The 13,682-nt window shown below is 36.0% G+C and overlaps 1 protein-coding gene across 7 annotated transcripts in view; it reads right to left on the reverse strand.

Moving 5' to 3' along the window:
* The window catches only part of Nell2 (neural EGFL like 2), a 374,296-nt gene that overhangs the window by 169,151 nt on the left and 191,463 nt on the right, over positions 1 to 13,682 (reverse strand). For 6 of the 7 annotated variants that reach the window (XM_074083192.1, XM_074083190.1, XM_074083188.1 and 3 more), the window contains one exon: positions 13,488 to 13,616. The exons of the other annotated variant lie outside the window; for it this stretch is intronic. In XM_074083192.1, coding sequence (XP_073939293.1) covers positions 13,488 to 13,616 — 129 coding nt within the window. The remainder of the gene's footprint in view (positions 1 to 13,487; positions 13,617 to 13,682) is intronic. 7 annotated transcript variants of the gene reach the window in all.

Consider the following 13,682-nt stretch of genomic DNA (forward strand, 5'->3'; position numbering starts at 1 on the left):
TGTGTCTAGGAATGTGCATTTTGAACAAGATCCTCAGATGATTTTGGTGCAGCTTGAACCACACTCTAAGAAACAATATTAGGAAAGCAAATTGTATACTGACACTGATGAAAATAAACAGGGAATGTGAACACTGCAATTCCTCTCCAGTTGAGCATATGGCTGAAAAGTGTTGGAGAGCTACCAATTATTAAGATGATAAATTAGTAAACTCTATGCTTTAAACCAATGCTGTTCAAAATTTTCCATGCATAGTAATCACCTGAAGACCTTGTTAACAGGCAGACTCTGATTCTGATGGTTTGAGATAAAGTATAAGATTCTGCATTCCTAACAAGCTCCCAGGAGATGCCTCATATTGCTGGACCTTGGACCACACAGTGCACTAAAGTTTTAAAAACAACTGTCAAAAGAGTACAAAAACAGGATTTCTTATTTTAACAAAGCACAAAACATCAACCACAATTCTCATTTTCATCTGCATGTGAAAAATGGGCATAAGTCTTAAATGTTATCTCCAAGAAAATTAGTGTCATGAGTTCAGAAGCTTAGTATGGTGTTTCTCATGGCTATATGACCAGCACCAATTATATGCCTGGCACGTAGAAAGTGCTGGAAAAACTTTCCAGCACTCATTCCAGTGAATGAGTGAACACTGAACCAAGATTCTCTATATGAAGTCCAATGAGAGAAGCCAATCATAAAACACATTCCCAAGAGATTCACCACAGAGAGAACAAAGTACTCTATTTCAGATGGAGATATATCAGTAATTGATGAATGAAGTTATTATTTCTTCTCTATAATAGCATCCAAAGCACTGAACTCCAATAGACTTATGTATGTGTGTTTTTGAGAGAGTGTACCCTTAAAAGGGGAAAATATCACCTGACCATGAAAGTTACAGAAATATGTTATGCTGTTTTAAAAGAACAATACATAGATAGTATTGATTGCTTCTTCAACAACTCGCTTTGAGAAAGCATGTTTAAGAAGACATTCAGGTTTACTTTAAAATGTAAAAGTCCTCCTTTCATAGCAGAGGAGATCCTTGATTCAAATTAAAAAAAAAAATACCCCTTTCTTCTGATTTGAGTATTATAAGGATGCTTAAGTTTACAAATGAATGAAAATTGCTTTTGAGTCACAGAAAGCTGAAGAATCTCAGGAAGTAAATGATAAATGAGCCCAGAAGAACTGCTGAGACAAGTTCAAATTTATTTGTGTTACTTGGTAGGGATTTCCAGAACTTCCACACCAAAAGTCAATTGGAGAAGGGATGATTTTCAGGAAAAAAAAATCCACTTCCTCAACATTGTAAATATGTTCCCCAAGGCCTAAAAATACTTCAGTGCTTCCAAATATCAAAGTAATTCTGGAAGCATTTTTATGTGGCAATTTTTTTCAGTTGGTTAGAAGGACAGAAGATGCCACTAAAAGGACAATTTGTATTTGGAAACTTCAGACATGCTTTTGCTTCTTTCTGTCTCTCTATCTCTATGTCTCTCTGTCTTGCTTTGTGATTGCATGTGGGTGTTTTATCTCTTTAAAATTATAACTATGATGGTTAATTTATGTGGGTCATAGGGTACTCAGACATTTGTTCAAACATTATTCTGGATGTGTTTATGAGAGTGTGTCTGGATTAATGTTTGAATCCATAGAGAAGTAGATTGCCCTCACTAATGTGAGTGGACCTCCTCCAATCAACTGAAGACCTGAATAGAACAAAAAGGTTGAGAAAGAGGGAAATCTCACCTGCCCGACTGCTAGACTTAGGAGGCTGTTCTTCTCCTGCCCTTGGACTAAAGCTTATACCATAAGTTCTGGTTCTCAGACCTTTGGAATCAGATTCAAACCACATAATAGTGAGTGCCAACAGACCCTTGGGACTTCTCAGCTTCCACAATCATGTAAGCCAATTCCTTATAATAATAAATTATACAGGTTTTCTTTCTCTGGAGAATCTTGACTAACAGAGTATCCCTGGGCTTTTTTTTTTTTGAGAAATTTTATCATTACACACCACAAAGACTACATCATTAGCTATAGTTCTAAAAGCTACAGTGTCTGCTAGAATTCCCTAATTAATCCCACAGTGCTCAGTTCTCTAGGTTATTTATCCTAACTGTGTTAGTAGTTCCATTAGCTTCAGTGGGACTCTTGTGCTGGGTTTGCAATCAAATAATTCAGTTCATTCTATATTTTCCCCTTCATATCTTGTGGAGCAACTCTGTGGGACTATCAGTCATTTTGCTCTTTTTTTCCCCACTGATGGATTTTTTTATTGTTTTGAGTCTTTTCCTACTATAACCAATGTTACAACAAATACTTTTTGTAAAATTTTAAATTTTAAATTTTAAATGGATGGAATTGGAGAACATCATTCTGAGTAAGGTTAGCCTGGCTCAAAAGACCAAAAATCGTATGTTCTCCCTCATATGTGGACATTAGATCAAGGGCAAACACAACAATGGGATTGGACTTTGAGCACATGATAAAAGCGAGAGCACACTAGGGAGGGGTGAGGATAGGTAAGACATCTAAAAAATTAGCTGGCATTTGTTGCCCTTAACGCAGAGAAACTAAAGCAGATACCTTAAAAGCAACTGGGCCAATAGGAAAAGGGGACCAGGAACTAGAGAAAATGTGAGATCAAAAAGAATTAACCTAGCAGGTAACACACACACACAGGAAATCAATGTGAGTCAATGCCCTGTATAGCTATCCTTATCTCAACCAGCAAAAACCCTTGTTCCTTCCTATTATTGCTTATACTCTCTCTACAACAAAATTAGAAATAAGGGCAAAATAGTTTCTGCTGGGTATTGAGGGGGTGGGGGGGAGAGGGAGGGAGTGGAGTGGGTGGTAAGGGAGGGAGTGGGGGCAGAGGGGAGAAATGACCCAAGCCTTGTATGCACATATGAATAATAAAATAAATAAATAAATAAATAAATAAAAAAGAAACCAGTCATATTGGATCCATATTATCTCATTTTACTTTAAAGACTTTATGTCGAAAATAGAATAGCATTCTGAGTTACTGAGGATTGGGAATTCATTATATGAATTAGGAAGACACAATTCAACTCATCACAGTGAGATTACTGAGTGAAAGCTAAGTTGGAGAAAAACCTTTTAAGGAAATAAGATACTTGAACAAGCTGTTATTTTTTAGACAAAGAAAGGTAGAGAGCATCAATCTTGGATCAGCTAGCATATGCAAAATAGAGGCATCAGTTACAACTATGTCTCCCCTTTTGATGCAAATATTTTACCAGATATTTAAAAGAACATAAACTTAAAAGTCAAAACTACTTTAATCTTCTCATTATCATCTGAATTCAGACCATGGTGTAAAAATTGTTAACCAAGTATGGATTCTTTCATTCGATTTTAATTTACATACAAGTATGTGTTCATTTAGAAAGATGGGAACATGATATTATATGTTATACATATTACTGGGCTGCTTGCTTTTTATAAATTGATAAGTATTAGATATATTTCTATATCATTATAATGACTACATAGTATTCCATTTCATGATATACCATAATTTGTCTAATCTCATATTTATGGGAATGTTTTGCTGTAATAAACATTTCTTACACATGTAAAAAAAAAAAAAACATACATCTATTCACAGAAGTGCAACTCTGCCAGATGACTTTCCAGAAGTGAAAATGGCAGGGAAAATATATTTTTAATTAGTCCATTTTGTTTTCTTAGTAGTTCAGCAGCTTACTTTTTTTTTAATAAAATTATGTGTCCATTTTCTTTTTTAAGATTTCTTTTATTGTTGTGCAGTCATTTTACCCTTAAAGAAATTCTCTCAGCTTCCCTCTATATTTCATACTTAATGATATGCAAATACTGGCTATGTCAGGAATTCATGACTAAATATATTACTTGTGAGTTGCTAAGCAGCTAAGAAAGAAAGGTGAGAGGGAGAGAAGGAGCAGAAGAAGGGGGAAGGAAATAGAAGGAAGGGAAAAAGAAAAAAGGGAAGGAAGGTATGAAGGGAGGTTGGGAGGAAGGAAGGAAGGAAGGAAAGAAGGAAGGAAGGAAGCAGGCAAGGAAGGAAGGGAAGGAAGGAAAGGAGGAAAAAAAGGGAGTCAGCAAGAAAGAAAGGGTAGGAGAGGAGGGAGGGAGGTCAAATGGACCTGACTTGTCATAGTGGCTCTAATGTCAAGGAGCTGATGTATGGATGGACTGCAAATTTGTTTCCTTTTTTAGAAATATTCAGTTTTTAGCACAGCTATGCTAAAATGTCTTTGGAAAGAAAAATATATACTACGCTTGCTTGTAAAAAATAGGAAAGATATCTAGTGGGAAAAAGAAAAATAAACAAGAAGAATTTGAAGATAAATGACATGAATTTGAGCCCTGAGTTTACTCCTCGGTGTCTGGATAAATGATTTTGGACAAGTCATTTAATTTCTAAGGTTTTCAGTTTTCTCAACCATAAAACAGGAAATGTAATGATGCCTATATCAAAGTACTGTTGGATGAAATAAGATAATACATTTGAAAGTCATTTTAAATTCTTCTAAAGAACCATACAGGCTGGGTTCATGCTTGTAATCTCAGCTATTTGGGAGGCAAAGGTAGGAGGATAGTGGTCCAGACCAGCCTATGCAAAAGGCAGAAACACTATCTGAAAAACAATTAAAGCAAAAAGTACTGGTGTGTGGCTCAAGTGGTAGAGCACTTGCATAGCAAGTACAAGGCCCTGAGTTCAAATTCCAGGACTGCAAGGAGAAAAAAACCAACCATATAGTTATTAGTACTTGGTGTCACTTTTTATTATAACTCTATTGACAACCTGCAGTGTGAAAGAAAAATACACAACAGAAGAGAATACAGCAATTACTTGTTTGCATTGAGTTGTGCTCACATTACTTTGTATATAGGGCAGAATCCCTGAAATGCCAAAGAAGAAGGTAAAAGAGCTTCATTAACTCTAGGTTGGAAATAAAAGCAAAAATGGGAGAGTGAAAAACAATTCTACTTTTGATATGAAGGGGAAAGTAAAAATAGGTACTTGAACTGAATGTCTAAATATAATAATCCATAATTTTTGTTTGAGAGTTTGCCATATCTGGCAAACTAAACAGATGCAGGTACTAAACAAATGTTTAGGAGTCCAATCTCCAGATTTCATAGGCACTTATGAAGCAGCTTCAACATGCTAGACATTTCATGTTCAAAAGAGTTGGTTTGTAAGTTGTAGAAAGAATTAAAATGTTAGGTAAAAAAATAGACTATTCAGTAAAAGCAATGGAGGAGACAAGAAAACTTCTAGGAATTGTGGTATTTCTGATATGCATATCACTTATCTGTATACATATAATTTAGTAAATAAAATGGATATTATGAATTAATAAATCTATTTTGTATGACTTGAAATAATTTTTAAAGTACAATACACAGCAATTTAAATTAAGTGAATCCATTTTAGCTACAGAAATCAATCACAATTATATTTCCTTATGTGCAATATAAACACAACTCAATAAGTTCATTGCTTATTTTGAATCATTCTTTAGTGATGAGGTAGCCTAACAGCAACCATCTGATCAGCATGTCTAAGCATTTCAGAGGATCAATAAACAAATTAAGCTTAATAATGCCTGTATTTTAGAAATTTAGGAGAACTCAAAGAAAATGAAGTCTATGACCATAAGTCAGTTACATTATAGGTGGAAGAAAAAGAGACTTGCATATCTAAATTCCTTGGTAAATACTATCGTATATAATAAAGTATACTACCATTAGACAATGCGCTATAAACCAGTGCAGGATAAGGTATTGTTCAGTGAGAAAAAAAAAAGAGAAATTAAATCTATGTACACTAAATTTATCAGGGAAATCTTCAAAGAGAAGACAAAAACCAAAGTCCTGAAGGATGATTAAATCATGGACTACTGGACCAAAATTCAATGGCATTTCTGTCATATTGTCTTAGTTTCCTGGGGCGTCCATAAGATAGTACCAGCTGGGTGTCTTAAGTAACAAAAATTTATTGTCTCACAGTTCTGGAGGCTGGAAGGCTAAAGTCAAGGAACTGGCAGGGTTGGTTCCTTCAGAGGGCTTTGATGAACAATATGTTTCATGCCTTTCATCTAATCCCTGATCCATTACTATCAACTTTTAGTGTTCCTTGGCTTGTAGGCATATCACTCTGACCTCTGCCTTCATGTTGACATGGCACTCTCTCTGTGTGTCTGTCCTTAAATACCCCTACCTTTTTGGTTTTTTTATAAGAAAAGCAGTCATTTTGGAGTAGGGTCCCACTCAAGTGTGACTTCATCTGTACCGAACAAATTACATGGAAAAATCTCTGTTTCCATACAAGGTCACATTCTGAGTTCCTTGGGGTTAAAATTTCAACATTTGAATTTGGAGTGGGCAGAATTGAACCTACAACACAGATAAATCATCATGCACAAAAGGAACAATCACAATAGCCAAGAGTGACCTTCTAAGGACTAATGGTTAAACAGTTACATAGGGCCAGATGACATAGAACCCTGAGACTTTGGCAAAGGAGTTTAAGTTTTACCTAGTGAGCAAGAAGGTATTGTAGCTTTCAAGTAGAACAAATGTTATATTGTGAACATTAATCTGCAGAATAGGTCCTTGTTGGATAGAAGTAAGAAACGATAAGGAGGACAGAATGAGTAAAAAGAAGGTGACAGGTCTGGAGTTGTGGCTCAAGCGGTAGAGCACCTTTCTAGCAAGTATGAGGCCCTGAGTTCAAATCCCATTGCTGCCAAAAATAAAAACAAACAAAAAGCAAAAGAATTATCAAGGAAAAAAAAAACAAGAGAGAAAGTGAAATGAAAAATGACATCTGGTAACAGAATCAGAATTAAAGTGACTGAATGACTGAGAAAAAGTATTCAACCAATAAAGAATTATCTACTTTGGATGGGGGTTCATACTATATCAAATAATTTCCCATATTTTTGTTAATTTGAAGAACTTACATCAAAATTCATTAATATAACATCTATTGCCAACTTTTGAAATTATGTGTGATATGTAATTATATAAAAGATTCACTTATGTAAAATAATTGCCTTGCTCTTAGTGTACTATCAAAAACTTAAATAGTGAAATCATCGGGCGATTTTAAGGAGTTTGGGAATCAGGACAAAGCCTCTTTATTTTAATGCACTATTGGGCTGACATGGCTATAATCTCCAGCAACACAGATGCACAGAAGACAGAAATTTACTAAATAAATGACTTCTGAAGACATTATCTAAGAGAGAATGCCAAGATGACCCTAAGACAACAGTAGAATGTGAAACAAGAAGACAGAGTCAAAATATCAAAAACTCTCATAGTTTCTAATTCAAAGAAAAGACATGTAGCAAAGGATCATTCTGAAAACATGATATCCATGGCTTTTGGACAACTCTTATAAATTACATGAAATGACAAGAGACCAAATGAAAGTAAAGAATAAAAAAAAGTAATTTATAAAAGATAAGAGAATGGGTGGGAATGAATATCCAATTTCAAAAAGAGAATGTGGTAAATAGTTCACAAGAAGCTATAGATCCTTTATATCTAAAAGCTGGACAAGCCAGGCAGCCACACAGTCCTAATTTAGGCTGTGTTTATAAACAGCTGAGGAACTATAAAACTCACTCAAGCATAAGAAGTTGTCATCCACATGGCTGAGAAACCAGGGAAAGAAGGAAGGAATTTAAATTAAAAGACAAAGGGGGGTGGGTTTGCTTTAATTCCAGTTCTCCTTCAGTCACTTCTCTCTCTTCTTTCCTGTAGCAAACATCTAGAAGGAGTCCTCAAGCTCTTCATATCCATTTTTTCCTTTATATAATCTTCAATGAATTCCAAACTTATTTTTTTGGTGGTATTAGAGTTTAAGCTGAGAACCTTGCACTTGCAAGGCAGAAGCTTAGCATTTCAGCCATGGACCCAGCCCCGAACAGATTTCTCAATAACTCTGCATCAAAATAATTACTGATGATTTCCAGTATCCTCTATAAGGTTCAATACAAAGAAAATCTTTCAGGCTTTTCACAAAAAAAAATCTTTCTTGATCTCTCAGAAGTTGTTATGTTTTGATTGTACCCACTAAAGTTCATGTGTTGAAAATTTAAGTCCCAGATTTATACATTAATGGTATTTGGAGGTACAGCCTTTGAGAAATAACTGGGAGTAGATAAGGTCACAATAAAGTCATGTAGGTAGTGCATTAGTTACTTTATAAGAAGAAGAAGAGAGACCCAAATTCTCATGCTTGTTCTGTCTCACCATGGGAATGCCCTCTGCCAATGTCATGATGCAGCCAGAAGGCCCTCACTAGATACACTGATCAGATGTAGTGCTGTGTTCTTGAACTTTGTAGCCTCCGGAACTACAAGCTGAATAAACTATTTTTTTGGTGGAACTGGAGTTTGAACTGAGGGCTTCATACTTGCAAAGCAAGCACTCTATCGCTTGAGCCACCTCCAGTCCAGTATCTATTCTTTATAAATTACTTGGTCTCAGCCAGATACTGGTGGCCCATACCTGTAATCCTAGCTATCTGGAAGGCTAAGATCAGGAGGATCGTGGTTTGAGCCCAGCCTAGGCAAGTAGTTTGAGAGCCCATCTCCAAAATAGCCAGTGCAAAATGGACTGGAGGTGTGGCTCAAGCTATAGAGTGCCTGCTGTGCAAGCATGAAGCCCTGAGTTCAAAACCTAGTTCCACAAAAAAAAAAAGACTGTATTTAAGGTATTTTATTATAACAACCGAAAGTGGACTAACATCAAAGCTTTCTACTTTCTCCCTGAAATTTTCCCTTCCCTCAGGTTCTGTGGTCTTATATTCTCTTTTTCTTTCCTCCTACATTTTAGCCATAACTTTCTTTTTTTCTATAAAATGCTCAAATGTGACTTAAAACTCTCTCAGTAATGTCTTCCACTTCTCAAGAGCCATTTATACACCAAAGAGTCTCAAATTTTATATACAACTTAAACTTCTCCAAAAACCACAACTGCATATATTTAATTAGCTGACCCACAAGCAGTACCAACCCAAAATGATTTTATCACTCAGTCTATTTCTTTACAGCATCAACATGTGCCTAGTTCTTGGCTAGAAACCAGAGTGTTTATTATCTCCTTTCAGTGTCTCATCAGTACTGGCTTGTTTTTGCCTCACACATGCATCCACATCTCCATTTCCATTTTTTCAGGCAAGTTATCACCATCTCTCATTCACTGGTTTCCAATCTTTCCCACACACATCTTGCAGCAAAAGTAGTTTATCTAAAACACACCTGCCATCATAATGCTTCTCTGCCTCAGTCCTTTCTTTGGCTTTCCCTCATTCTTTGTGTGAAATCCTGACTCTACAGTGTGACTTTCAAGGCTCTGCCTTCATCTTCAGTCTCGTCAGACGCCTCTTTCATTGCTCTCCTACCTCTAGCTACTGGCCTTCTTTCAGCTGTTAAAAAGTGCTTCTTTCTACACAGAGGCCTTCACTCATGGTTGTTCCTCTGCCTAGGAAATTCCTTTCTTTCCCATCCTTCCTTCCAAGACTAGATGACTTTTACTTACCCTTCAAATTTCAGATTTAAATTCTTTTCTTCAAGCAAAATTTTTGCCTAGTACTACCACCTATGGAAACATAATTCTCTGGTAATGTATTCTCTTTCAGGGCACTTGCTATACTTGCATGTAAATGTTTTTTGGCATATTGATTTGTCTATTCTTGCCTGAGAGAATAGCTGTCATGTATATCTCCATTCACTGCTTCATCCCTAATTCTATCCTTGCACAAAGTTGGTAATCAATAAATATTTGTGAAACGGACAAATGAACCCCAACATATACCAATGCTATAGTAACCCCAATAAAGAAAACTATAGTAAAAATCAATAATCATAATTACAGCTGTGTCATTACAACAGACCCACAGATTTAATAAGTAAACTTTATGTTACTTATAAACTATCTCTTACTTATTTTTTATGTATAATGACAAGTATAACTTTTTACAGGACCAGAGTTGTATAAGACCAGTGCTGATAAGTAACATGCAACACTGAATAAAATTTTTAAACAAGGTACTGCTTTTCTAAGAAGTCAAAATACCCTCATAGTTAGCAATTGGAATAGGAATACAAAATTTACTAAGAATACTGTCGAAACTGTTGTAAAATGAATAATCAAATGTGTAAGAAATATTAGAAGTCCTCACATATAAAAAATCAAGATTTCTATAATAAACTACCAATTTCTTAATGTTTCGCAGGTTATATATTTAAACGACAAATAAGTAGCATAATGTTGGAAAACACTTTTCAGTATAATATGTACAAGACAGAAAACAGCTGCCAATTTATGCCACACATAAACTTGCAGATAAAAACTAATTGACTAAATCTTTATGACTCAACAAGTTTTTTTTTTATTCATTTGTGCATACAATGCTTGGGTCATTTCTCCCCCCTGCACCCACTCCCTCCCTTACCACCTACTCCGCCCCCTTCCTCTACCAACCCCCTCGACACCCAGCAGAAACTATTTTGCCCTTATCTCTAATTTTGTTGAAGAGAGAGTATAAGCAATAACAGGAAGGAACAAGGGTTTTTTTTTTTTATTCATATGTGCATACAAGGCTTGGATCATTTCTCCCCCCTGCCCCCACCCCCTCCCTTACCACCCACTCCACCCCCTCCCTCAACCCCCCCCAATACCCAGCAGAAACTGTTTAGCCCTTAACTCTAATTTTGTTGAAGAGAGAGTATAAGCAATAATAGGAAGGAACAAGGGTTTTTGCTGGTTGAGATAAGGATAGCTATACAGGGAGTTGACTCGCATTGATTTCCTGTGCGTGGGTGTTACCTTCTAGGTTAATTCTTTTTGATCTCACTTTTTCTCTAGTTCCTGGTCCCCTTTTCCTATTGGCCTCAGTTGCTTTAAAGTATCTGCTTTAGTTTCTCTGTGTTAAGGGCAACAAATGCTAGCTAATTTTTTAGCTAGCATCTAGTCCTTAGATGACTTCCTATCTCAATAATTGGCATTATTACTCAAACTCCAAACTTTGGCTCCATTGATCCACCCTCTTCAATTCTCCAGGGCTATAAACTACCTGCAAGTATTGTTAGTTTCTGCTTTTAAAACATACCATTACTATGCCCCCTCCTTTTCACCTTTTCTCTCACTTTCCTAATTCAAGCCACCAACCACCTTTGCCTGGACCACTGCAATAACTTTCCAACTGGTTGTCCTGTGCATCCTTCTGTTCTCCCCATCACGCTCAGCCCTGTGGTTCATCTACCACCTTGCAGCCAGTGGTACCTGTTCCCATACAAATGTAAGCATGTCATTCCTGTGCTTGAAAGAATAGTCTGAAATCTGTACAAATCTCCTTACATGACCTGGCCACAGCCTAATTTCCCCACTGGGTCTCTTAACTTACCTTCTCTGTCACACTGTACAGCTTTCTGTTTCTAAGGACATTCCAAACTTCTCATTTAGGGTCTTTCTAACTGCTATTCTTTCTGGCTGGAATGCTCTGTCTTAGACTTTGCATGGTTATTTCCTTATCATCACATCTCAGGTCAACCACCACCCTTCCTCATCCCCAACCCAAAAGCCCCCACTCCATCTTAATAAATCCACAGTTGACCTTCAGCACATCACTCTGTTTCATTCTTCCTACTATTTTCCATTACTTGACATTTTTCTATTTTCCCCTCTAGAATGCAAATTTCCTGAGCACTGGAATTTACTAGTCTTGTTCACTATTTGTGCCCAGTGCTTAGAAAAGTGCTTGATACATAGTAAATGCTCAGTAAATATATATGAATATAACTAATGGTAATAACAACAAAAGAAATAGCTCAAAGTACAAATGATCACAGAATTAAGAGTCAAAAAGATGTGAATTTGCATCACATGGCTTCATGTACACTTTAATAATACCAGTGGGGCTTGTTACATATTAGATATCTCAAATATTATGATGAAAATACCTTATTTTACAAAGAATGTTCACCTCTACATTATGTAAGAATAAAATTAATTAAAAAAAAACTTCCTTTATTACATGAGAAAAAAAACTGGCAGTGCTGACATTTGAACTCAGGACCTTGTGCATGCCACACAGGTGCTCTATCACTTGAGCCATGCCCCTAGCCTTTTTTGTTTTAGTTATTTCTCAGACAGGGTCTTTTTTTTTTTTTTTTTTGGCCCAGATGAGCCTCAGACTACAATCTTCCTACCTACGCCTCTCATTATGTATGTGTACCATTATGTCCAATTTGTTTTTTGACAAGCTGGAAGTTTCACTAAATTTTTTGCCTAGGTTAGTCTAGAAGTTCAATCCTCCTATTGGCCTCAGAAGTAGCTGGGTTTATAGTCATGAGTCATTGTGCTGATTCTTCAATGAAATCTTTTAAAATAAGTAATTTTAAATAAATAAGCATTACAAATGAAAGAGAAAAGCCAGGTGTCCTTCCTTCAACAAAAATGAAATGGTCCCTTTATCAAAAGCATTGAAATCAGAAGCACTGAAAGAAATACCTTGATGTGAAGATGAATTTAAACAATGAATATCAATTCTGAATGCAGAGAAAGTCTATCTAAAGCTAAGTTAGTTTCCCCAGGGCCTAGATAAGCAGAGGCTGTGTGTTTATGCCTGAAGTTTCCCGTATTTAAGGACCTATGGTGCTCAGAGTTTGGAAGAGGTTAATCTAGAACCCCCAATCCTCCAAGGGCTCATACCACACTCTTATTTGTAGGACACAGTAGTTAATGACACAGTAGTTAATGACACAGTTAATGGGAATGATTTAAACCTATGTCTTAGCAAAGTAATAAATTACTGTGTCTCATGGATTTTGAGGGTTGACATGAACAAAGCCAGAGACAAATGAACATCGTGAAATCTACTCACTGCTTTTGGATGGTTCTCCTGAGATAATAATTACCTTGGACATTAGTTAAAAGTTTTTTTTTTAAAGTAACTAGCAAACGATTTACTCCATTGGATCTATTTACTAAATACTACAGATCATGAATACAACCACTGAGATTACTTACAGTAGCAAACAAAAATAGCAGAAGGCACTTTATCTCTGTTAATCGATTGCCTTTGTTACACAACATTGTCTGGAAAAATCTGATTACAATTCTAACTGCAAGCCACAGTAATCATGTCAATACGTGAGCTATCTGAATATCTAATTATGAAAAAAAGAAGGCAATTTCACAGTGGAAGTACTGTTCTAATTCAAGAAACCAGCCATATTAACTTATTACTCTGACATATAGTAGATAGCTGAAAAACTTTAATTTGAAAGATAATTATTTTCAGCTGATTAATATGCTTCAAATTAAATTCACTGCTTTTAATGGGCCATCAACTTGACAACCTGGGAAATTAATAAATTTTGCATGCAGTAATCCTAGGAAATTTATACAGCTGAGCTACACATCATTATAAGGATTACCTTCACAGTAGGCATTGTCCTCCCGAAGAGCCCTAAAACCATCTCGACAGCTGCACACGGCCCTGTCATTCAGATTTCTGCAGACAGAATTTTCCATGCAGTTATGCCTCTCAGAACAAAAGTCATAACCTATAAGGAAAACATTTTTAAGGTAAATGAAACTATGACAAACAAACTGTCTACTTCACATTTCCT

This window comes from Castor canadensis, chromosome 8, assembly GCF_047511655.1.
Source record: "Castor canadensis chromosome 8, mCasCan1.hap1v2, whole genome shotgun sequence".
Classification (NCBI taxonomy): Eukaryota; Metazoa; Chordata; class Mammalia; order Rodentia; family Castoridae; genus Castor; species Castor canadensis.